Source organism: Anthonomus grandis, unplaced genomic scaffold (genome assembly GCF_022605725.1).
Source record: "Anthonomus grandis grandis unplaced genomic scaffold, icAntGran1.3 ctg00000286.1, whole genome shotgun sequence".
In the NCBI taxonomy this organism is placed as follows: domain Eukaryota; kingdom Metazoa; phylum Arthropoda; class Insecta; order Coleoptera; family Curculionidae; genus Anthonomus; species Anthonomus grandis.
This window is the reverse complement of record NW_026088444.1, coordinates 305,361-332,541: the sequence shown is the minus strand read 5'-3', so window position 1 is coordinate 332,541 and position 27,181 is coordinate 305,361. Positions and strand designations below refer to the sequence as shown.

Sequence of the window (27,181 nt, the reverse complement as noted above, 5' to 3'; positions counted from 1 at the left end):
GTGCAAGGTGCCCCTTCGCTAGGAGTACTTGACTGTTTTTAAATGAAAGCTCTATCTTTAATAACAAAAAAGTAATGCAAAATTTTCGATCTAAAAAAGTACATGTTAATTGTAAAAAACCGAAATTTCGATTTTTCTCAAAAACTATAATTTTTTTAATTTTGATAATTATGTGCAAGGTGCCCCTTCGCTAGGAGTACTTGACTGTTTTTAAATGAAAGCTCTATCTTTAATAACAAAAAAGTTATGCAAAATTTTCGATATAAAAAAGTACATGTTAATTGTAAAAAACCGAAATTTTGATTTTTTCAAAAACTATAATTTTTTAAATTTTAATAATTATGTGCAAGATGCCTTTTCGCTAGGAGTACTTAACAGTTTTTAAATGAAGGCTCTATCTTTAATAGCAAAAAAGTTATGCAAAATTTTCGATCTAAAAAAGTACATGTTAATTGTAAAAAACCGATATTTAGATTTTTTTCAAAAACTACAATTTTTTTAGTTTTTGATTATTACGTACAAGGTGCCCCTTTGCAAGGAGTACTTGGCAGTTTTTAAATAAAAGGTCTATCTTTAATAACAAAAAAGTAATGCAAAATTTTCGATCTAAAAAAGTACATGTTAATTGTAAAAAACCGAAATTTCGATTTTTCTCAAAAACTATAATTTTTTCAATTTTGATAATTACGCGAAAGGTGCCCCTTCGCTAGGAGTACTTAACAGTTTTTAAATGAAAGCTCTATCTTTAATAACAAAAAAGTTATGCAAAATTTTCGATCTAAAAAAGTACATGTTAATTGTAAAAAACCGAATTTTCGATTTTTCTCAAAAACTATAATTTTTTTAATTTTGATAATTATGTGCAAGGTGCCCCTTTGCGAGGAGTACTTGGCAGTTTTTAAATGAAAGCTCTATCTTTAATAACAAAGAAGTTATGCAAAATTTTCGATTCAAAAAAGTACATGTTAATTGTAAAAAACCAAAATTTCGATTTTTCTCAAAAACTATAATTTTTTTAATTTTAATAATTATGTGCAAGGTGCCCCTTCGCTAGGAGTACTTGACTGTTTTTAAATGAAAGCTCTATCTTTAATAACAAAAAAGTAATGCAAAATTTTCGATCTAAAAAGTACATGTTAATTGTAAAAAACCGAAATTTCGATTTTTGTCAAAAACTATAATTTTTTCAATTTTGATAATTATGTGCAAGGTGCCTCTTTGCGAGGAGTACTTGACTGTTTTTAAATGGAAGCTCTATCTTTAATAACAAAAAAGTTATGCAAAATTTTCGATCTAAAAAAGTACATGTTAATCGTAAAAAACCGAAATTTTGATTTTTCTCAAAAACTATAATTTTTTTAATTTTAATAATTATGTGCAAGCTGCCCCTTTGCGAGGAGTACCTGGCAGTTTTTAAATGAAAGCTCTATCTTTAATAACAAAGAGATTATGCAAAATTTTCCATCTAAAAAAGTACATGTTAATTGTAAAAAACCGAAATTTCGATTTTTCTCAAAAACTATAATTTTTTCAATTTTGATAATTACGCGAAAGGTGCCCCTTCGCTAGGAGTACTTAACAGTTTTTAAATGAAAGCTCTATCTTTAATAACAAAAAAGTTATGCAAAATTTTCGATCTAAAAAAGTACATGTTAATCGTAAAAAACCGAAATTTCGATTTTTCTCAAAAACTATAATTTTTTCAATTTTGATAATTATGTGCAAGGTGTCCCTTCGCTAGGAGTACTTAACAGTTTTTAAATGAAAGCTCTATCTTTAATAACAAAAAAGTTATGCAAAATTTTCGATCTAAAAAAGTACATGTTAATCGTAAAAAACCGAAATTTCGATTTTTCTCAAAAACTATAATTTTTTCAATTTTGATAATTATGTGCAAGGTGCCCCTTTGCGAGGAGTACTTGGCAGTTTTTAAATGAAAGCTCTATCTTTAATAACAAAAAAGTTATGCAAAATTTTCGATCTAAAAAAGTACATGTTAATCGTAAAAAACCGAAATTTCGATTTTTCTCAAAAACTATAATTTTTTCAATTTTGATAATTATGTGCAAGGTGTCCCTTCGCTAGGAGTACTTGACTGTTTTTAAATGAAAGCTCTATCCTTAATAACAAAAAAGTAATGCAAAATTTTCGATCTAAAAAAGTACATGTTAATTGTAAAAAACCGAAATTTCGATTTTTTGCAAAAACTATAATTTTTTAAATTTTAATAATTATGTGCAAGATGCCTCTTCGCTAGGAAAACTTAACAGTTTTTAAATGAAGGCTCTATCTTTAATAGCAAAAAAGTTATGCAAAATTTTCGATCTAAAAAAGTACATGTTAATTGTAAAAAACCGAAATTTAGATTTTTTTCAAAAACTACAATTTTTTTAGTTTTTGATTATTACGTACAAGGTGCCCCTTTGCGAGAAGTACTTGGCAGTTTTTAAATGAAAGGTCTATCTTTAATAACAAAAAAGTTATGCAAAATTTTCGATCTAAAAAAGTACATGTTAATTGTAAAAAACCGAAATTTCGATTTTTCTCAAAAACTATAATTTTTTTAATTTTGATAATTATGTGCAAGGTGCCCCTTTGCGAAGACTACTTGGCAGTTTTTAAATGAAAGCTCTATCTTTAATAACAAAAAAGTTATGCAAAATTTTCGATCTAAAAAAGTACATGTTAATCGTAAAAAACCGAAATTTCGATTTTTCTCAAAAACTATAATTTTTTCAATTTTGATAATTATGTGCAAGGTGCCCCTTTGCGAGGAGTACTTGGCAGTTTTTAAATGAAAGCTCTATCTTTAATAACAAAAAAGTTATGCAAAATTTTCAATCCAAAAAAGTACATGTTAATTGTAAAAAACCAAAATTTCGATTTTTCTCAAAAACTATAATTTTTTCAATTTTGATAATTATGTGCAAGGTGCCCCTTTGCGAGGAGTACCTGGCAGTTTTTAAATGAAAGCTCTATCTTTAATAACAAAAAAGTTATGCAAAATTTTCGATCTAAAAAAGTACATGTTAATTGTAAAAAACAGAAATTTCGATTTTTCTCAAAAACTATAATTTTTTCAATTTTAATAATTATGTGCAAGTTGCCCCTTCGCTAGGAGTACTTGGCAGTTTTTAAATGAAAGCTCTATCTTTAATAACAAAAAAGTAATGCAAAATTTTCGATCTAAAAAAGTACATGTTAATTGTAAAAAACCGAAATTTCGATTTTTCTCAAAAACTATAATTTTTTCAATTTTGATAATTATGTGCAAGGTGCCCCTTTGCGAGGAGTACCTGGCAGTTTTTAAATGAAAGCTCTATCTTTAATAACAAAAAAGTTATGCAAAATTTTCGATCTAAAAATGTACATGTTAATCGTAAAAAACCTAAATTTCGATTTTTCTCAAAAACTATAATTTTTTTAGTTTTTGATTATTACGTACAAGGTGCCCCTTTGCAAGGAGTACTTGGCAGTTTTTAAATAAAAGCTCTATCTTTAATAACAAAAAAGTTATGCAAAATTTTCGATCTAAAAATGTACATGTTAATCGTAAAAAACCTAAATTTCGATTTTTCTCAAAAACTATAATTTTTTCAATTTTGATAATTACGCGAAAGGTGCCCCTTCGCTAGGAGTACTTAACAGTTTTTAAATGAAAGCTCTATCTTTAATAACAAAAAAGTTATGCAAAATTTTCGATCTAAAAAAGTACATGTTAATCGTAAAAAACCGAAATTTCGATTTTTCTCAAAAACTATAATTTTTTCAATTTTGATAATTATGTGCAAGGTGCCCCTTTCCGAGGAGTACCTGGCAGTTTTTAAATGAAAGCTCTATCTTTAATAACAAAAAAGTTATGCAAATTTTCGATCTAAAAATGTACATGTTATTCGTAAAAAACCTAAATTTCGATTTTTCTCAAAAACTATAATTTTTTCAATTTTGATAATTACGCGAAAGGTGCCCCTTCGCTAGGAGTACTTAACAGTTTTTAAATGAAAGATCTATCTTTAATAACAAAAAAGTTATGCAAAATTTTCGATCTAAAAAAGTACATGTTAATCGTAAAAAACCTAAATTTCGATTTTTCTCAAAAACTATAATTTTTTCAATTTTGATAATTACGCGAAAGGTGCCCCTTCGCTAAAAGTACTTAACAGTTTTTAAATGAAAGCTCTATCTTTAATAACAAAAAAGTTATGCAAAATTTTCGATCTAAAAAAGTACATGTTAATTGTAAAAAACAGAAATTTCGATTTTTCTCAAAAACTATAATTTTTTCAATTTTAATAATTATGTGCAAGTTGCCCCTTCGCTAGGAGTACTTGACTGTTTTTAAATGAAAGTTCTATCTTTAATAACAAAAAAGTAATGCAAAATTTTCGATCTAAAAAAGTACATGTTAATTGTAAAAAACCGAAATTTCGATTTTTCTCAAAAACTATAATTTTTTTAATTTTGATAATTATGTGCAAGGTGCCCCTTTGCGAGGAGTACCTGGCAGTTTTTAAATGAAAGCTCTATCTTTAATAACAAAAAAGTTATGCAAAATTTTCGATCTAAAAATGTACATGTTAATCGTAAAAAACCTAAATTTCGATTTTTCTCAAAAACTATAATTTTTTCAATTTTGATAATTACGCGAAAGGTGCCCCTTCGCTAGGAGTACTTAACAGTTTTTAAATGAAAGCTCTATCTTTAATAACAAAAAAGTTATGCAAAATTTTCGATCTAAAAATGTACATGTTAATCGTAAAAAACCTAAATTTCGATTTTTCTCAAAAACTATAATTTTTTTAGTTTTTGATTATCACGTACAAGGTGCCCCTTTGCAAGGAGTACTTGGCAGTTCTTAAATAAAAGCTCTATCTTTAATAACAAAAAAGTTATGCAAAATTTTCGATATAAAAAAGTACATGTTAATTGTAAAATACCGAAATTTCGATTTTTCTCAAAAACTATAATTTTTTTAATTTTGATAATTATGTGCAAGGTGCCCTTTTGCGAGGAGTACTTGGCAGTTTTTAAATGAAAGCTCTATCTTTAATAACAAAAAAATTATGCAAAATTTTCGATATAAAAAAGTACATGTTAATTGTAAAAAAACCAATTTCGATTTTTCTCAAAAACTATAATTTTTTTAATTTTGATAATTATGTGCAAGGTGCCCCTTTGCGAGGAGTACTTGGCAGTTTTTAAATGAAAGCTCTATCTTTAATAACAAAAAAGTTATGCAAAATTTTCGATCTAAAAAAGTACATGTTAATTGTAAAAAACCGAAATTTCGATTTTTCTCAAAAACTATAATTTTTTCAATTTTGATAATTACGCGAAAGGTGCCCCTTCGCTAGGAGTACTTAACAGTTTTTAAATGAAAGCTCTATCTTTAATAACAAAAAAGTTATGCAAAATTTTCGATCTAAAAAAGTACATGTTAATTGTAAAAAACCGAAATTTCGATTTTTCTCAAAAACTATAATTTTTTCAATTTTGATAATTATGTGCAAGGTGCCCCTTCGCTAGGAGTACTTGACTGTTTTTGAATGAAAGCTCTATCTTTAATAACAAAAAAGTAATGCAAAATTTTCGATCTAAAAAAGTACATGTTAATTGTAAAAAACCGAAATTTCGATTTTTCTCAAAAACTATAATTTTTTCAATTTTGATAATTATGTGCAAGGTGCCCCTTCGCTAGGAGTACTTGACTGTTTTTAAATGAAAGCTCTATCTTTAATAACAAAAAAGTTATGCAAAATTTTCGATATAAAAAAGTACATGTTAATTGTAAAAAACCGAAATTTCGATTTTTTTCAAAAACTATAATTTTTTAAATTTTAATAATTATGTGCAAAATGCCTCTTCGCTAGGAGTACTTAACAGTTTTTAAATGAAAGATCTATCTTTAATAACAAAAAAGTTATGCAAAATTTTCGATCTAAAAAAGTACATGTTAATCGTAAAAAACCTAAATTTCGATTTTTCTCAAAAACTATAATTTTTTCAATTTTGATAATTACGCGAAAGGTGCCCCTTCGCTAGGAGTAGTTAACAGTTTTTAAATGAAAGCTCTATCTTTAATAACAAAAAAGTTATGCAAAATTTTCGATCTAAAAAAGTACATGTTAATTGTAAAAAACAGAAATTTCGATTTTTCTCAAAAACTATAATTTTTTCAATTTTAATAATTATGTGCAAGTTGCCCCTTCGCTAGGAGTACTTGACTGTTTTTAAATGAAAGTTCTATCTTTAATAACAAAAAAGTAATGCAAAATTTTCGATCTAAAAAAGTACATGTTAATTGTAAAAAACCGAAATTTCGATTTTTCTCAAAAACTATAATTTTTTTAATTTTGATAATTATGTGCAAGGTGCCCCTTTGCGAGGAGTACCTGGCAGTTTTTAAATGAAAGCTCTATCTTTAGTAACAAAAAAGTTATGCAAAATGTTCGATCTAAAAATGTACATGTTAATCGTAAAAAACCTAAATTTCGATTTTTCTCAAAAACTATAATTTTTTCAATTTTGATAATTACGCGAAAGGTGCCCCTTCGCTAGGAGTACTTAACAGTTTTTAAATGAAAGCTCTATCTTTAATAACAAAAAAGTTATGCAAAATTTTCGATCTAAAAATGTACATGTTAATCGTAAAAAACCTAAATTTCGATTTTTCTCAAAAACTATAATTTTTTTAGTTTTTGATTATCACGTACAAGGTGCCCCTTTGCAAGGAGTACTTGGCAGTTCTTAAATAAAAGCTCTATCTTTAATAACAAAAAAGTTATGCAAAATTTTCGATATAAAAAAGTACATGTTAATTGTAAAAAACCGAAATTTCGATTTTTCTCAAAAACTATAATTTTTTTAATTTTGATAATTATGTGCAAGGTGCCCTTTTGCGAGGAGTACTTGGCAGTTTTTAAATGAAAGCTCTATCTTTAATAACAAAAAAATTATGCAAAATTTTCGATATAAAAAAGTACATGTTAATTGTAAAAAACCGAAATTTCGATTTTTCTCAAAAACTATAATTTTTTTAATTTTGATAATTATGTGCAAGGTGCCCCTTTGCGAGGAGTACTTGGCAGTTTTTAAATGAAAGCTCTATCTTTAATAACAAAAAAGTTATGCAAAATTTTCGATCTAAAAAAGTACATGTTAATTGTAAAAAACCGAAATTTCGATTTTTCTCAAAAACTATAATTTTTTCAATTTTGATAATTACGCGAAAGGTGCCCCTTCGCTAGGAGTACTTAACAGTTTTTAAATGAAAGCTCTATCTTTAATAACAAAAAAGTTATGCAAAATTTTCGATCTAAAAAAGTACATGTTAATTGTAAAAAACCGAAATTTCGATTTTTCTCAAAAACTATAATTTTTTCAATTTTGATAATTATGTGCAAGGTGCCCCTTCGCTAGGAGTACTTGACTGTTTTTGAATGAAAGCTCTATCTTTAATAACAAAAAAGTAATGCAAAATTTTCGATCTAAAAAAGTACATGTTAATTGTAAAAAACCGAAATTTCGATTTTTCTCAAAAACTATAATTTTTTCAATTTTGATAATTATGTGCAAGGTGCCCCTTTGCTAGGAGTACTTGACTGTTTTTAAATGAAAGCTCTATCTTTAATAACAAAAAAGTTATGCAAAATTTTCGATATAAAAAAGTACATGTTAATTGTAAAAAACCGAAATTTCGATTTTTTTCAAAAACTATAATTTTTTAAATTTTAATAATTATGTGCAAAATGCCTCTTCGCTAGGAGTACTTAACAGTTTTTAAATGAAGGCTCTATCTTTAATAGCAAAAAAGTTATGCAAAATTTTCGATCTAAAAAAGTACATGTTAATTGTAAAAAACCGAAATTTAGATTTTTTTCAAAAACTACAATTTTTTTAGTTTCTGATTATTACGTACAAGGTGCCCCTTTGCAAGGAGTACTTGGCAGTTTTTAAATAAAAGCTCTATCTTTAATAACAAAAAAGTTATGCAAAATTTTCGATATAAAAAAGTACATGTTAATTGTAAAAAACCGAAATTTCGATTTTTCTCAAAAACTATAATTTTTTTAATTTTGATAATTATGTGCAAGGTGCCCCTTTGCGAGGAGTACTTGGCAGTTTTTAAATTAAAGCTCTATCTTTAATAACAAAAAAGTTATGCAAAATTTTCGATATAAAAAAGTACATGTTAATTGTAAAAAACCGAAATTTCGATTTTTCTCAAAAACTATAATTTTTCTAATTTTGATAATTATGTGCAAGGTGCCCCTTCGCTAGGAGTACTTGACTGTTTTTAAATGAAAGCTCTATCTTTAATAACAAAAAAGTAATGCAAAATTTTCGATCTAAAAAAGTACATGTTAATTGTAAAAAACCGAAATTTCGATTTTTGTCAAAAACTATAATTTTTTTAATTTTGATAATTATGTGCAAGGTGCCCCTTTGCGAGGAGTACCTGGCAGTTTTTAAATGAAAGCTCTATCTTTAATAACAAAAAAGTTATGCACAATTTTCGATCTAAAAAAGTACATGTTAATCGTAAAAAACATAAATTTCGATTTTTCTCAAAAACTATATTTTTTTCAATTTTGATAATTATGTGCAAGGTGCCCCTTTGCATGGAGTACTTGACAGTTTTTAAATGAAAGCTCTATCTTTAATAACAAAAAAGTTATGCAAAATTTTAAAACTAATAAACTTTGTGAAATTTCAGTTTTTCCACGTTTCAAGTTTTTTTTTACAATGAGTGCGACAGAGATAAACTTATAAGCTACAAAGTCCACCCACAAGTCAGTTTTGACCCCTGTTGACTTTTTTTAAATTTTCTTACTAAAAACTGATTTAAAAGACTTAATCGTACTATCCCCCTAGCACATTCCGTTCTACAATAATTATAAAAACAAACACGATATAGCTTGACTTGCCTTAATCCTAACTTCTTCTGACTCGTCTTGCATCAGTCTGTTCAGTTTATCACAGACAGTTTCCAGTGAAACTTTCGGTTTATTCTCGGGTAGTAGTTCGGCGTAGAACAAACCGATGACAAGGGCGGGATTGGCCCTTAGACGCCACCTTTAAACCAACTCGTCCTCGATTTGACCCCCAAATAACCTTGATATCTTTGATTCCATAAATCCCTAATTAAATTCAAAATATATCACAGACGAACTGCATGAATATTACATTTAAGGTGCTGCCATTTACTTACCATGCGTTTAATTAACTCCCCAATAAAATCCGTGAACATCAAGTCGGTGTCATCGCCCAAACACTCCTGGATCATGCGGTATACCTCCGGAAAATCCAGATAAGGGCCAACCTTCTGCATTGTACTTTTACAGGCCTAAATGGGGTCCATGCATGAGTTAAGTGAGTAAAATGATCCAAAAAAGTCATACCTTGACAATATACACGTCTGGAGCGCATAGATGCAAGAGTAAAGTGATGAGGTTCCCTTGGATCTCACTCGATCCTTGAATGCCTCCAAATTGGTCTCCTGGCCAAAGGATGTTGCCAGATCTCCTAATAACTGGATCGAGGATCTCCTTAGACGTGGATCCTCTTGACTGAATAGCAACTTGATCCTCACTGCTCCGGTAACTTGAAAGGAACTGAATTTGTACCCTGGCAAACTGTTCAGGAGTTTCGAGAAGGATTGCAGGGACTCCAGGATCAGCTCGCTTTCGTTCCTAGATAAGGAAGAATAGGTCGATCATTTTGTAAATGATTATATTAAGAGTAGAACCTTTCAAGGAACCTACAGTTGAGTAGCTCGTTGTCGAGTTATTTCTTCGGGTCCTATTTATTTATTAAGAAATAAATCCTGGAATTTTTACTGAATTGACTTAGAAAATGGACAATATTGATAATGTGGACTAAAAACTCATTAAAATCCATATCGAGATTTGATCACCAGAAACAAAGTCTGTGATAATCACAGGAAAGCTTGCCGGTCAATAAAATCAATCAATTAATAAATTGTCACTGCCAAAATTAGATGTTTTATTTGTAATTCTCATGGTAGAGATTTATTCAAAGTAAGTATATGTAAACGGAATCCAGGTATTTGAGGTTTTTAAAGAAAAAGAGAGAGAAGAAGAAGAAGAAAAAGAAGAAGCAGAAGAAACTTTGGGTTCAACTGCTTGTAAAAAATCAATAATTTTGTCCAGGCATTTAAAAAAGAGGAAGAAGGAGAAGAGAAGTAGAATGTAGCCAAAGTGCGAGAGAAATGAGGGAGGGAAAGGGATAGACAATGAGACGCCCACAGGAGTGGAGGAAACCAGAGGGTTGTCTGTCCATTTTCCTACCTCGTTTCCCTCTCACACTCGTTACTGCTACTTCTCTTCTTCTTCTTCTTTTTCAACGGTGTCAAATACTCGGAAGAAGTTATTGATTTGCCAAACCTGCCATTCTGCCCATCATTTGGGCACCTTATAACAATAAATGTTTTTTTTGGACTTTTATTGTAATGGGATTTTTAGTCCCGAGGGTTCGTATGTCAAAGAAACCACTTATGTCGGGAAATCTCAGTTAATTCACCTCAGTTATGGGCTTAGTTTTAACACCTTTTAATAACAAAATAGATAACATAAATTGCTAGCCAAGAAACAGGACAGTTGTAACCTTACCTATTAATAATAAAAGCACTGACCCGGATTAAAACCTTTTAACGGAACCACGGAGTCAAAAGCGCCATACTTCTTTATTAAATGGTGATAAACGAAGTAATAATCATACGAATACTCCGAGCAGAAATGTAGGGTTTAAAGAATGTCACACATTTCCACAAATAAATAAAAAATTTAAGACGCCCGATATTCTAATAGAACGAACTATAGCAAATTTAGAGGTCGTTTCGCTACATTATATATTTTGTTTGTGGTTTGATATTTTTTTTTAATTTTCAAAATTTTTAAGTTAAGAAACTTACCCCAAATTGTTATAATCCAAACAGTCCATTAAAATGCCCAGTATCTGATTGCAGTACCGCACCACGAGCTCCTTATTCAAATTCTCCGGGGCATACCCCGACCTTCCGCACCCAGCAGCTCTGGTCCAGCTGGACATCCAAAATCATCTCCAATAGGTTTTCTATTAAAACCACCTGTTTGCTCTCTACATTGTCCTTGATCAAGTAGGTAAAGAAAGCGACCACTACCGTCCACTGAGGTATCAGGTCCGACCGAATACTGGGCCCATAAAGGAGGCGATCCATGACAAAGTTTGCTACATGTCTGCACATACGTCCCCCACCACTGTTTCGGTCATTTTTAGAAAGAGAAGTTAGTCCTGGTCGTTGCAGAGAGAGCTGGAGAATAAAAGATATGCTCACATGTGAACGAGTGAGTCAACCCATATCCCCCACCCGCCCCACACTGTTTATCAGTAAGAAATTATATACCCCCCCCTCTTTCAAATTTTTTCATAATTTTTTTTTATTCGAATTCCAACTAACTATAACAGCGGATTATTCTGATCACCTAGATTACGAAAACACCGGGTTATAACAGGATCCGAGCAGAACTAAGGAGCCTTCAAAGTTTGGGTTTTTTCATTTTTCGGGTATACCCCCCCGTATCGAATTTTTTCACCAAAAATTGATTTTTTCGAAATCAAACTAAGTATACCAGCGTCTTATTCTGATCACCTAGATTACGAAATCACCGGGTTATAACAGGATCCGAACAGAACTAAGGGAATGAGAGCACTTTGAAAATCCTGAAAAAGTCGTTTTCGACGTCCGTTTTTGAGGCCAAAAATGGGCTACAAAAATGCCATATCTCGGCTCTCGTAGAAGCTACGACCTTGCGGATGGTCTCGTTGCATTCAGAAGGACCAAACTAAGACAAAACCGTTGGAATTTTCACGATAGCTCATATAGGAGCCGAGATATGAGCCTTCAAAATTTGGGTTTTTTCATTTTTCGGGTATACCCCCCCGTATCGAATTTTTTCACCAAAAATTGATTTTTTTCAAAGTCAAACTAAGTATACCAGCGTCTTATTCTGATCACCTAGATTACGAAAACACCGGGTTATAACAGGATCCGAGCAGAACTAAGGGAATGAGAGCACTTTGAAAATCCTGAAAAAGTCGTTTTCGACGTCCGTTTTTGAGGCCAAAAATGGGCAACAAAAATGCCATATCTCAGCTCTCGTAAAAGCTTCGACCTTGCGGATGGTCTCGATGGATTCAGAAGGACGAAACTAAGACAAAACCGTTGGAATTTTCCCGATAGCTCATATACAAGCCAAGATATGAGCCTTCAAAATTTGGGTTTCTTCATTTTTCGGGTATACCCCCCCGTATCGAATTTTTTCACCAAAAATTGATTTTTTTCAAAGTCAAACTAAGTATACCAGCATCTTATTCTGATCACCTAGATTACGAAAACACCGGGTTATAACCGGATCCGAGCAGAACTAAGGAAATGAGAGCACTTTGAAAATCCTGAAAAAGTCGTTTTCGACGTCCGTCTTTGAGGCCAAAAATGGGCTACAAAAATGCCATATCTCGGCTCTCGTAGAAGCTACGACCTTGCGGATGGTCTCGTTGGATTCAGAAGGAAGAAACTAAGACAAAACCGTTGGAATTTTCCCGATAGCTCATATACAAGCCGAGATATGAGCCTTCAAAGTTTGGGTTTCTTCATTTTTCGGGTATACCCCCCCGTATCGAATTTTTTCACCAAAAATTGATTTTTTTCAAAGTCAAACTAAGTATACCAGCGTCTTATTCTGATCACCTAGATTACGAAAACACCGGGTTATAACAGGATCCGAGCAGAACTAAGGGAATGAGAGCACTTTGAAAATCCTGAAAAAGTCGTTTTCGACGTCCGTTTTTGAGGCCAAAAATGGGCTACAAAAATGCCATATCTCAGCTCTCGTAAAAGCTACGACCTTGCGGATGGTCTCGTTGGATTCAGAAGGACGAAACTAAGACAAAACCGTTGGAATTTTCACGATAGCTCCCATAGAAGCCGAGATATCGACCTTCAAAGTTTGAGTTTTTTCATTTTTCGGGTATACCCCCCCGTATCGAATTTTTTCACCAAAAATTGATTTTTTCGAAATCAAACTAAGTATACCAGCGTCTTAATCTGATCACCTAGATTACGAAAACACCGGGTTATAACAGGATCCGAGCAGAACTAAGGGAATGAGAGCACTTTGAAAATCCTGAAAAAGTCGTTTTCGACGTCCGTTTTTAAAGCCAAAAATGGGCTACAAAAATGCCATATCTCGGCTCTCGTAGAAGCTACGACCTTGCGGATGGTCTCGTTGGATTCAGAAGGAAGAAACTAAGACAAAACCGTTGGAATTTTCCCGATAGCTCATATACAAGCCGAGATATGAGCCTTCAAAGTTTGGGTTTCTTCATTTTTCGGGTATACCCCCCCGTATCGAATTTTTTCACCAAAAATTGATTTTTTTCAAAGTCAAACTAAGTATACCAGCGTCTTATTCTGATCACCTAGATTACGAAAACACCGGGTTATAACAGGATCCGAGCAGAACTAAGGGAATGAGAGCACTTTGAAAATCCTGAAAAAGTCGTTTTCGACGTCCGTTTTTGAGGCCAAAAATGGGCTACAAAAATGCCATATCTCAGCTCTCGTAAAAGCTACGACCTTGCGGATGGTCTCGTTGGATTCAGAAGGACGAAACTAAGACAAAACCGTTGGAATTTTCACGATAGCTCATATAGAAGCCGAGATATGAGACTTCAAAGTTTGGGTTTTTTCATTTTTCGGGTATACCCCCCCGTATCGAATTTTTTCACCAAAAATTGATTTTTTCGAAATCAAACTAAGTATACCAGCGTCTTATTCTGATCACCTAGATTACGAAAACACCGGGTTATAACAGGATCCGAGCAGAACTAAGGGAATGAGAGCACTTTGAAAATCCTGAAAAAGTCGTTTTCGACGTCCGTTTTTGAGGCCAAAAATGGGCTACAAAAATGCCATATCTCGGCTCTCGTAGAAGCTACGACCTTGCGGGTGGTCTCGTTGGATTCAGAAGGACGAAACTAAGACAAAACCGTTGGAATTTTCACGATAGCTCATATAGAAGCCGAGATATGAGACTTCAAAGTTTGGGTTTTTTCATTTTTCGGGTATACCCCCCCGTATCGAATTTTTTCACCAAAAATTGATTTTTTCGAAATCAAACTAAGTATACCAGCGTCTTATTCTGATCACCTAGATTACGAAAACACCGGGTTATAACAGGATCCGAGCAGAACTAAGGAAATGAGAGCACTTTGAAAATCCTGAAAAAGTCGTTTTCGACGTCCGTTTTTGAGGCCAAAAATGGGCTACAAAAATGCCATATCTCGGCTCTCGTAGAAGCTACGACCTTGCGGGTGGTCTCGTTGGATTCAGAAGGACGAAACTAAGACAAAACCGTTGGAATTTTCACGATAGCTCATATAGAGGCCGAGATATGAGCCTTCAAAGTTTGGGTTTTTTCATTTTTCTGGTATACCCCCCCGTATCAAATTTTTTCACCAAAAATTGATTTTTTTCAAAGTCAAACTAAGTATACCAGCGTCTTATTCTGATCACCTAGATTACGAAAACACCGGGTTATAACAGGATCCGAGCAGAACTAAGGGAATGAGAGCACTTTGAAAATCCTGAAAAAGTCGTTTTCGACGTCCGTTTTTGACGCCAAAAATGGGCTACAAAAATGCCATATCTCGGCTCTCGTAGAAGCTACGATCTTGCGGATGGTCTCGTTGGATTCAGAAGGACGAAACTAAGACAAAACCGTTGGAATTTTCATGATAATTCATATAGAAGCCGAGATATGAGCCTTCAAAATTTTCGATCTAAAAAAGTACATGTTAATTGTAAAAAACCGAAATTTCGATTTTTCTCAAAAACTATAATTTTTTTCAATTTTGATAATTATGTGCAAGGTGCCCCTTCGCTAGGAGTACTTGACTGTTTTTAAATGAAAGCTCTATCTTTAATAACAAAAAAGTTATGCAAAATTTTCGATATAAAAAAGTACATGTTAATTGTAAAAAACCGAAATTTCGATTTTTTTCAAAAACTATAATTTTTTCAATTTTAATAATTATGTGCAAGGTGCTCCTTTGCCAGGAGTGCTTGGCAGTTTTTAAATGAAAGCTTTATCTTTAATAACAAAAAAGGTATGCAAAATTTTCGATCTAAAAAAGTACATGTTATTTGTAAAAAACCGAAATTTCGATTTTTTTCAAAAACTATAATTTTTTAGATTTTGATTATTACGTACAAAGTGCCCCTTTGCCAGGAGTGCTTGGCAGTTTTTAAATGAAAGCTTTATCTTTAATAACAAAAAAGTTATGCAAAATTTTCGATCTAAAAAAGTACATGTTAATTGTAAAAAACCGAATTTCGATTTATTTCAAAGACTACAATTTTTTCAATTTTGATAATTATGTGCAAGGTGCCCCTTTGCGAGGAGTACTTGACTGTTTTTAAATGAAAGCTCTATCTTTAATAACAAAAAAGTTATGCAAAATTTTCGATATAAAAAAGTACATGTTAATTGTAAAAAACCGAAATTTCGATTTTTTTCAAAAACTATAATTTTTTAAATTTTAATAATTATGTGCAAGATGCCTCTTCGCTAGGAGTACTTAACAGTTTTTAAATGAAGGCTCTATCTTTAATAGCAAAAAAGTTATGCAAAATTTTCGATCTAAAAAAGTATTTATTAACTATAATTTTTTCAATTTTGATAATTATGTGCAAGGTGCCCCTTCGCTAGGAGTACTTGACTGTTTTTAAATGAAAGCTCTATCTTTAATAACAAAAAAGTTATGCAAAATTTTCGATATAAAAAAGTACATGTTAATTGTAAAAAACCGAAATTTCGATTTTTTTCAAAAACTATAATTTTTTAAATTTTAATAATTATGTGCAAGATGCCTCTTCGCTAGGAGTACTTAACAGTTTTTAAATGAAGGCTCTATCTTTAATAGCAAAAAAGTTATGCAAAATTTTCGATCTAAAAAAGTACATGTTAATTGTAAAAAACCGAAATTTAGATTTTTTTCAAAAACTACAATTTTTTTAATTTTTGATTATTACGTACAAGGTGCCCCTTTGCAAGGAGTACTTGGCAGTTTTTAAATGAAAGGTCTATCTTTAATAACAAAAAAGTTATGCAAGATTTTCGATCTAAAAAAGTACATGTTAATTGTAAAAAACCGAAATTTCGATTTTTCTCAAAAACTATAATTTTTTCAATTTTGATAATTACGCGAAAGGTGCCCCTTCGCTAGGAGTACTTAACAGTTTTTAAATGAAAGCTCTATCTTTAATAACAAAAAAGTTATGCAAAATTTTCGATCTAAAAAAGTACATGTTAATTGTAAAAAACCGAAATTTCGATTTTTCTCAAAAACTATAATTTTTTCAATTTTGATAATTATGTGCAAGGTGCCCCTTCGCTAGGAGTACTTGACTGTTTTTAAATGAAAGCTCTATCTTTAATAACAAAAAAGTTATGCAAAATTTTCGATATAAAAAAGTACATGTTAATTGTAAAAAACCGAAATTTCGATTTTTTTCAAAAACTATAATTTTTTAAATTTTAATAATTATGTGCAAGATGCCTCTTCGCTAGGAGTACTTAACAGTTTTTAAATGGAGGCTCTATCTTTAATAGCAAAAAAGTTATGCAAAATTTTCGATCTAAAAAAGTACATGTTAATTGTAAAAAACCGAAATTTCGATTTTTCTCAAAAACTATAATTTTTTCAATTTTGATAATTACGCGAAAGGTGCCCCTTCGCTAGGAGTACTTGACTGTTTTTAAATGAAAGCTCTATCTTTAATAACAAAAAAGTTATGCAAAATTTTCGATATAAAAAAGTACATGTTAATTGTAAAAAACCGAAATTACGATTTTTTTCAAAAACTATAATTTTTTAAATTTTAATAATTATGTGCAAGATGCCTCTTCGCTAGGAGTACTTAACAGTTTTTAAATGAAGGCTCTATCTTTAATAGCAAAAAAGTTATGCAAAATTTTCGATCTAAAAAAGTACATGTTAATTGTAAAAAACCGAAATTTAGATTTTTTTCAAAAACTACAATTTTTTTAGTTTTTGATTATTACGTACAAGGTGCCCCTTTGCAAGGAGTACTTGGCAGTTTTTAAATGAAAGGTCTATCTTTAATAACAAAAAAGTTATGCAAGATTTTCGATCTAAAAAAGTACATGTTAATTGTAAAAAACCGAAATTTCGATTTTTCTCAAAAACTATAATTTTTTCATATTTGATAATTACGCGAAAGGTGCCCCTTCGCTAGGAGTACTTAACAGTTTTTAAATGAAAGCTCTATCTTTAATAACAAAAAAGTTATGCAAAATTTTCGATCTAAAAAAGTACATGTTAATTGTAAAAAACCGAAATTTCGATTTTTCTCAAAAACTATAATTTTTTAAATTTTAATAATTATGTGCAAGATGCCTCTTCGCTAGGAGTACTTAACAGTTTTTAAATGAAGGCTCTATCTTTAATAGCAAAAAAGTTATGCAAAATTTTCGATCTAAAAAAGTACATGTTAATTGTAAAAAACCGAAATTTCGATTTTTCTCAAAAACTATAATTTTTTCAATTTTGATAATTATGTGCAAGGTGCCCCTTCGCTAGGAGTACTTGACTGTTTTTAAATAAAAGCTCTATCTTTAATAACAAAAAAGTTATGCAAAATTTTCGATATAAAAAAGTACATGTTAATTGTAAAAAACCGAAATTTCGATTTTTTTCAAAAACTATAATTTTTTAAATTTTAATAATTATGTGCAAGATGCCTCTTCGCTAGGAGTACTTAACAGTTTTTAAATGAAGGCTCTATCTTTAATAGCAAAAAAGTTATGCAAAATTTTCGATCTAAAAAAGTACATGTTAATTGTAAAAAACCGAAATTTCGATTTTTCTCAAAAACTATAATTTTTTCAATTTTGATAATTATGTGCAAGGTGCCCCTTTGCGAGGAGTACTTGGCAGTTTTTAAATGAAAGCTCTATCCTTAATAACAAAAAAGTTATGCAAAATTTTCGATCTAAAAAAGTACATGTTAATTGTAAAAAACCGAAATTTCGATTTTTCTCAAAAACTATAATTTTTTCAATTTTGGTAATTATGTGCAAGGTGCCCCTTCGCTAGGAGTACTTGACTGTTTTTAAATGAAAGCTCTATCTTTAATAACAAAAAAGTTATGCAAAATTTTCGATATAAAAAAGTACATGTTAATTGTAAAAAACCGAAATTTCGATTTTTTTCAAAAACTATAATTTTTTAAATTTTAATAATTATGTGCAAGATGCCTCTTCGCTAGGAGTACTTGACTGTTTTTAAATGAAAGCTCTATCTTTAATAACAAAAAAGTAATGCAAAATTTTCGATCTAAAAAAGTACATGTTAATCGTAAAAAACCGAAATTTCGATTTTTCTCAAAAACTATAATTTTTTCAATTTTGATAATTACGCGAAAGGTGCCCCTTCGCTAGGAGTACTTAACAGTTTTTAAATGAAAGCTCTATCTTTAATAACAAAAAAGTTATGCAAAATTTTCGATCTAAAAAAGTACATGTTAATTGTAAAAAACCGAAATTTCGATTTTTCTCAAAAACTATAATTTTTTCAATTTTGATAATTATGTGCAAGGTGCCCCTTTGCGAGGAGTACTTGGCAGTTTTTAAATGAAAGCTCTATCTTTAATAACAAAAAAGTTATGCAAAATTTTCGATCTAAAAAAGTACATGTTAATTTAAAAAACCGAAATTTCGATTTATTTCAAAGACTACAATTTTTTCAATTTTGATAATTATGTGCAAGGTGCCCCTTTGCGAGGAGTACTTGACTGTTTTTAAATGGAAGCTCTATCTTTAATAACAAAAAAGTTATGCAAAATTTTCGATCTAAAAAAGTACATGTTAATCGTAAAAAACCGAAATTTCGATTTTTCTCAAAAACTATAATTTTTTCAATTTTGATAATTCCGCGAAAGGTGCCCCTTCGCTAGGAGTACTTAACAGTTTTTTAATGAAAGCTCTATCTTTAATAACAAAAAAGTTATGCAAAATTTTCTATCTAAAAAAGTACATGTTAATCGTAAAAAACCGAAATTTTGATTTTTCTCAAAAACTATAATTTTTTCAATTTTGATAATTATGTGCAAGGTGCTTCTTTGCGAGGAGTACTTGGCAGTTCTTAAATGAAAGCTCTATCTTTAATAACAAAAAAGTTATGCAAAATTTTCGATCTAAAAAAGTACATGTTAATTGTAAAAAACCGAAATTTCGATTTTTCTCAAAAACTATAATTTTTTCAATTTTGATAATTACGCGAAAGGTGCCCCTTCGCTAGGAGTACTTAACAGTTTTTTAATGAAAGCTCTATCTTTAATAACAAAAAAGTTATGCAAAATTTTCTATCTAAAAAAGTACATGTTAATCGTAAAAAACCGAAATTTTGATTTTTCTCAAAAACTATAATTTTTTCAATTTTGATAATTATGTGCAAGGTGCTTCTTTGCGAGGAGTACTTGGCAGTTCTTAAATGAAAGCTCTATCTTTAATAACAAAAAAGTTATGCAAAATTTTCGATCTAAAAAAGTACATGTTAATTGTAAAAAACCGAAATTTCGATTTTTCTCAAAAACTATAATTTTTTCAATTTTGATAATTATGTGCAAGGTGCCCCTTTGCGAGGAGTACTTGGCAGTTTTTAAATGAAAGCTCTATCCTTAATAACAAAAAAGTTATGCAAAATTTTCGATCTAAAAAAGTACATGTTAATTGTAAAAAACCGAAATTTCGATTTTTCTCAAAAACTATAATTTTTTCAATTTTGGTAATTATGTGCAAGGTGCCCCTTCGCTAGGAGTACTTGACTGTTTTTAAATGAAAGCTCTATCTTTAATAACAAAAAAGTTATGCAAAATTTTCGATATAAAAAAGTACATGTTAATTGTAAAAAACCGAAATTTCGATTTTTTTCAAAAACTATAATTTTTTAAATTTTAATAATTATGTGCAAGATGCCTCTTCGCTAGGAGTACTTGACTGTTTTTAAATGAAAGCTCTATCTTTAATAACAAAAAAGTAATGCAAAATTTTCGATCTAAAAAAGTACATGTTAATCGTAAAAAACCGAAATTTCGATTTTTCTCAAAAACTATAATTTTTTCAATTTTGATAATTACGCGAAAGGTGCCCCTTCGCTAGGAGTACTTAACAGTTTTTAAATGAAAGCTCTATCTTTAATAACAAAAAAGTTATGCAAAATTTTCGATCTAAAAAAGTACATGTTAATTGTAAAAAACCGAAATTTCGATTTTTCTCAAAAACTATAATTTTTTCAATTTTGATAATTAAGTGCAAGGTGCCCCTTTGCGAGGAGTACTTGGCAGTTTTTAAATGAAAGCTCTATCTTTAATAACAAAAAAGTTATGCAAAATTTTCGATCTAAAAAAGTACATGTTAATTGTAAAAAACCTAAATTTCGATTTTTCTTAAAAACTATAATTTTTTCAATTTTGATAATTATGTGCAAGGTGCCCCTTTGCGAGGAGTACTTGGCAGTTTTTAAATGAAAGCTCTATCTTTAATAACAAAAAAGTTATGCAAAATTTTCGATATAAAAAAGTACATGTTAATTGTAAAAAACCGAAATTTCGATTTTTTTCAAAAAATATAATTTTTTAAATTTTAATAATTATGTGCAAGATGCCTCTTCGCTAGGAGTACTTGACTGTTTTTAAATGAAAGCTCTATCTTTAATAACAAAAAAGTAATGCAAAATTTTCGATCTAAAAAAGTACATGTTAATCGTAAAAAACCGAAATTTCGATTTTTCTCAAAAACTATAATTTTTTCAATTTTGATAATTACGCGAAAGGTGCCCCTTCGCTACGAGTACTTAACAGTTTTTAAATGAAAGCTCTATCTTTAATACCAAAAAAGTTATGCAAAATTTTCGATCTAAAAAAGTACATGTTAATTGTAAAAAACCGAAATTTCGATTTTTCTCAAAAACTATAATTTTTTCAATTTTGATAATTACGCGAAAGTTGCCCCTTCGCTAGGAGTACTTAACAGTTTTTAAATGAAAGCTCTATCTTTAATAACAAAAAAGTTATGCAAAATTTTCGATCTAAAAAAGTACATGTTAATTGTAAAAAACCGATATTTCGATTTTTCTCAAAAACTATAATTTTTTTAATTTTGATAATTATGTGCAAGGTGCCCCTTTGCGAGGAGTACTTGGCAGTTTTTAAATGAAAGCTCTATCTTTAATAACAAAAAAGTTATGCAAAATTTTCGATCCAAAAAAGTACATGTTAATTGTAAAAAACCAAAATTTCGATTTTTCTCAAAAACTATAATTTTTTCAATTTTAATAATTATGTGCAAGGTGCCCCTTCGCTAGGAGTACTTGACTGTTTTTAAATTAAAGCTCTATCTTTAATAACAAAAAAGTTATGCAAAATTTTCGATCTAAAAAAGTACATGTTAATTGTAAAAAACCGAAATTTCGATTTTTCTCAAGAACTATAATTTTTTCAATTTTGATAATTATGTGCAAGGTGCCCCTTCGCTAGGAGTACTTGACTGTTTTTAAATGAAAGCTCTATCTTTAATAACAAAAAAGTTATGCAAAATTTTCGATATAAAAAAGTACATGTTAATTGTAAAAAACCGAAATTTCGATTTTTTTCAAAAACTATAATTTTTTAAATTTTAATAATTATATGCAAGATGCCTCTTCGCTAGGAGTACTAACAGTTTTTAAATGAAGGCTCTATCTTTAATAGCAAAAAAGTTATGCAAAATTTTCGATCTAAAAAAGTACATGTTAATTGTAAAAAACCGAAATTTAAAATTTTTTTCAAAAACTACAATTTTTTTAGTTTTTGATTATTACGTACAAGGTGCGCCTTTGCGAGGAGTACTTGGCAGTTTTTAAATGAAAGCTCTATCTTTAATACCAAAAAAGTTATGCAAAATTTTCGATCTAAAAAAGTACATGTTAATTGTAAAAAACCGAAATTTCGATTTTTCTTAAAAACTATAATTTTTTCAATTTTGATAATTACGCGAAAGGTGCCCCTTCGCTAGGAGTACTTAACAGTTTTTAAATGAAAGCTCTATCTTTAATACCAAAAAAGTTATGCAAAATTTTCGATCTAAAAAAGTACATGTTATTTGTAAAAAACCGAAATTTCAATTTTTCTCAAAAACTATAATTTTTTTCAATTTTGATAATTATGTGCAAGATGCCTCTTCGCTAGGAGTACTTAACAGTTTTTAAATGAAGGCTCTATCTTTAATAGCAAAAAAGTTATGCAAAATTTTCGATCTAAAAAAGTACATGTTAATTGTAAAAAACCGAAATTTCGATTTTTCTCAAAAACTATAATTTTTTCAATTTTGATAATTACGCGAAAGGTGCCCCTTCGCTAGGAGTACTTAACAGTTTTTAAATGAAAGCTCTATCTTTAATAACAAAAAAGTTATGCAAAATTTTCGATCTAAAAAAGTACATGTTAATTGTAAAAAACCGAAATTTCAATTTTTCTCAAAAACTATAATTTTTTCAATTTTGATAATTATGTGCAAGGTGCCCCTTCGCAAGGAGTACTTGACTGTTTTTAAATGAAAGCTCTATCTTTAATAACAAAAAAGTTATGCAAAATTTTCGATATAAAAAAGTACATGTTAATTGTAAAAAACCAAAATTTCGATTTTTTTCAAAAACTATAATTTTTTAAATTTTAATAATTATGTGCAAGATGCCTCTTCGCTAGGAGTACTTGACTGTTTTTAAATGAAAGCTCTATCTTTAATAACAAAAAAGTAATGCAAAATTTTCGATCTAAAAAAGTACATGTTAATCGTAAAAAACCGAAATTTCGATTTTTCTCAAAAACTATAATTTTTTCAATTTTGATAATTACGCGAAAGGTGCCCCTTCGCTAGGAGTACTTAACAGTTTTTAAATGAAAGCTCTATCTTTAATAACAAAAAATTTATGCAAAATTTTCGATCTAAAAAAGTACATGTTAATTGTAAAAAACCGAAATTTCGATTTTTCTTAAAAACTATAATTTTTTTAATTTTGATAACTATGTGCAAGGTGCCCCTTTGCGAGGAGTACTTGGCAGTTTTTAAATGAAAGCTCTATCTTTAATACCAAAAAAGTTATGCAAAATTTTCGATCTAAAAAAGTACATGTTAATTGTAAAAAACCGAAATTTCGATTTTTCTCAAAAACTATAATTTTTTCAATTTTGATAATTACGCGAAAGGTGCCCCTTCGCTAGGAGTACTTAACAGTTTTTAAATGAAAGCTCTATCTTTAATAACAAAAAAGTTATGCAAAATTTTCGATCTAAAAAAGTACATGTTAATTGTAAAAAACCGATATTTCGATTTTTCTCAAAAACTATAATTTTTTTAATTTTAATAATTATGTGCAAGGTGCCCCTTTGCGAGGAGTACTTGTCAGTTTTTAAATGAAAGCTCTATCTTTAATAACAAAAAAGTTATGCAAAATTTTCGATCCAAAAAAGTACATGTTAATTGTAAAAAACCAAAATTTCGATTTTTCTCAAAAACTATAATTTTTTCAATTTTAATAATTATGTGCAAGGTGCCCCTTCGCTAGGAGTACTTGACTGTTTTTAAATGAAAGCTCTATCTTTAATAACAAAAAAGTAATGCAAAATTTTCGATCTAAAAAAGTACATGTTAATTGTAAAAAACCGAAATTTCGATTTTTGTCAAAAACTATAATTTTTTTAATTTTGATAATTATGTGCAAGGTGCCCCTTTGCGAGGAGTACTTGGCAGTTTTTAAATGAAAGCTCTATCTTTAATAACAAAAAAGTTATGCAAAATTTTCGATCTAAAAAAGTACATGTTAATCGTAAAAAACATAAATTTCGATTTTTCTCAAAAACTATATTTTTTTCAATTTTAATAATTATGTGCAAGGTGCCCCTTTGCATGGAGTACTTGACAGTTTTTAAATGAAAGCTCTATCTTTAATAACAAAAAAGTTATGCAAAATTTTAAAACTAATAAACTTTGTGAAATTTCAGTTTTTCCACGTTTCAAGTTCTTTTTTACAATGAGTGCGACAGAGATAAACTTATAAGCTACAAAGTCCACCCACAAGTCAGTTTTGACCCCTGTTAACTTTTTTTAAATTTTCTTACTAAAAACTGATTTAAAAGACTTAATCGTACTATCCCCCTAGCACATTCCGTTCTACAATAATTATAAAAACAAACACGATATAGCTTGACTTGCCTTAATCCTAACTTCTTCTGACTCGTCTTGCATCAGTCTGTTCAGTTTATCACAGACAGTTTCCAGTGAAACTTTCGGTTTATTCTCGGGTAGTAGTTCGGCGTAGAACAAACCGATGACAAGGGCGGGATTGGCCCTTAGACGCCACCTTTAAACCAACTCGTCCTCGATTTGACCCCCAAATAACCTTGATATCTTTGATTCCATAAATCCCTAATTAAATTCAAAATATATCACAGACGAACTGCATGAATATTACATTTAAGGTGCTGCCATTTACTTACCATGCGTTTAATTAACTCCCCAATAAAATCCGTGAACATCAAGTCGGTGTCATCGCCCAAACACTCCTGGATCATGCGGTATACCTCCGGAAAATCCAGATAAGGGCCAACCTTCTGCATTGTACTTTTACAGGCCTAAATGGGGTCCATGCATGAGTTAAGTGAGTAAAATGATCCAAAAAAGTCATACCTTGACAATATACACGTCTGGAGCGCATAGATGCAAGAGTAAAGTGATGAGGTTCCCTTGGATCTCACTCGATCCTTGAATGCCTCCAAATTGGTCTCCTGGCCAAAGGATGTTGCCAGATCTCCTAATAACTGGATCGAGGATCTCCTTAGACGTGGATCCTCTTGACTGAATAGCAACTTGATCCTCACTGCTCCGGTAACTTGAAAGGAACTGAATTTGTACCCTGGCAAACTGTTCAGGAGTTTCGAGAAGGATTGCAGGGACTCCAGGATCAGCTCGCTTTCGTTCCTAGATAAGGAAGAATAGGTCGATCATTTTGTAAATGATTATATTAAGAGTAGAACCTTTCAAGGAACCTACAGTTGAGTAGCTCGTTGTCGAGTTATTTCTTCGGGTCCTATTTATTTATTAAGAAATAAATCCTGGAATTTTTACTGAATTGACTTAGAAAATGGACAATATTGATAATGTGGACTAAAAACTCATTAAAATCCATATCGAGATTTGATCACCAGAAACAAAGTCTGTGATAATCACAGGAAAGCTTGCCGGTCAATAAAATCAATCAATTAATAAATTGTCACTGCCAAAATTAGATGTTTTATTTGTAATTCTCATGGTAGAGATTTATTCAAAGTAAGTATATGTAAACGGAATCCAGGTATTTGAGGTTTTTAAAGAAAAAGAGAGAGAAGAAGAAGAAGAAAAAGAAGAAGCAGAAGAAACTTTGGGTTCAACTGCTTGTAAAAAATCAATAATTTTGTCCAGGCATTTAAAAAAGAGGAAGAAGGAGAAGAGAAGTAGAATGTAGCCAAAGTGCGAGAGAAATGAGGGAGGGAAAGGGATAGACAATGAGACGCCCACAGGAGTGGAGGAAACCAGAGGGTTGTCTGTCCATTTTCCTACCTCGTTTCCCTCTCACACTCGTTACTGCTACTTCTCTTCTTCTTCTTCTTTTTCAACGGTGTCAAATACTCGGAAGAAGTTATTGATTTGCCAAACCTGCCATTCTGCCCATCATTTGGGCACCTTATAACAATAAATGTTTTTTTTGGACTTTTATTGTAATGGGATTTTTAGTCCCGAGGGTTCGTATGTCAAAGAAACCACTTATGTCGGGAAATCTCAGTTAATTCACCTCAGTTATGGGCTTAGTTTTAACACCTTTTAATAACAAAATAGATAACATAAATTGCTAGCCAAGAAACAGGACAGTTGTAACCTTACCTATTAATAATAAAAGCACTGACCCGGATTAAAACCTTTTAACGGAACCACGGAGTCAAAAGCGCCATACTTCTTTATTAAATGGTGATAAACGAAGTAATAATCATACGAATACTCCGAGCAGAAATGTAGGGTTTAAAGAATGTCACACATTTCCACAAATAAATAAAAAATTTAAGACGCCCGATATTCTAATAGAACGAACTATAGCAAATTTAGAGGTCGTTTCGCTACATTATATATTTTGTTTGTGGTTTGATATTTTTTTTTAATTTTCAAAATTTTTAAGTTAAGAAACTTACCCCAAATTGTGATAATCCAAACAGTCCATTAAAATGCCCAGTATCTGATTGCAGTACCGCACCACGAGCTCCTTATTCAAATTCTCCGGGGCATACCCCGACCTTCCGCACCCAGCAGCTCTGGTCCAGCTGGACATCCAAAATCATCTCCAATAGGTTTTCTATTAAAACCACCTGTTTGCTCTCTACATTGTCCTTGATCAAGTAGGTAAAGAAAGCGACCACTACCGTCCACTGAGGTATCAGGTCCGACCGAATACTGGGCCCATAAAGGAGGCGATCCATGACAAAGTGTGCTACATGTCTGCACATACGTCCCCCACCACTGTTTCGGTCATTTTTAGAAAGAGAAGTTAGTCCTGGTCGTTGCAGAGAGAGCTGGAGAATAAAAGATATGCTCACATGTGAACGAGTGAGTCAACCCATATCCCCCACCCGCCCCACACTGTTTATCAGTAAGAAATTATATACCCCCCCCTCTTTCAAATTTTTTCATATTTTTTTTTTATTCGAATTCCAACTAACTATAACAGCGGATTATTCTGATCACCTAGATTACGAAAACACCGGGTTATAACAGGATCCGAGCAGAACTAAGGGAATGAGAGCACTTTGAAAATCCTGAAAAAGTCGTTTTCGACGTCCGTTTTTGAGGCCAAAAATGGGCTACAAAAATGCCATATCTCGGCTCTCGTAGAAGCTACGACCTTGCGGATGGTCTCGTTGCATTCAGAAGGACCAAACTAAGACAAAACCGTTGGAATTTTCACGATAGCTCATATAGGAGCCGAGATATGAGCCTTCAAAATTTGGGTTTTTTCATTTTTCGGGTATACCCCCCCG

The 27,181-nt window shown here is 30.7% G+C and overlaps 1 protein-coding gene across 6 annotated transcripts; it reads right to left on the bottom strand.

Annotated features, from left to right (window-relative positions):
- Positions 1-8,683: 8,683 nt before the first annotated feature.
- LOC126749535 (uncharacterized) lies at positions 8,684-26,734 on the bottom strand. 6 transcript variants are annotated; one of them, XR_007665112.1, is made up of 4 exons: positions 10,632-10,914; positions 9,402-9,692; positions 9,212-9,346; positions 8,684-9,140 (listed from the first exon to the last, which is right to left on the bottom strand). XR_007665112.1 is itself a non-coding variant. In XM_050459251.1 (4 exons), exons 1-3 carry the CDS (start codon positions 26,473-26,475, stop codon positions 9,283-9,285), a joined length of 492 nt encoding a protein of 163 aa, XP_050315208.1. In that variant the 5' UTR covers positions 26,476-26,734; the 3' UTR covers positions 8,684-9,140; positions 9,212-9,282. The 6 variants fall into 6 exon arrangements, 4 of the variants coding, with proteins under 4 accessions (XP_050315208.1, XP_050315211.1, XP_050315212.1 ...); XM_050459251.1 differs by lacking the exon at positions 10,632-10,914 and adding an exon at positions 26,339-26,734; XM_050459254.1 differs by lacking the exon at positions 10,632-10,914 and adding an exon at positions 10,934-11,277.
- Positions 26,735-27,181: the final 447 nt, after the last annotated feature.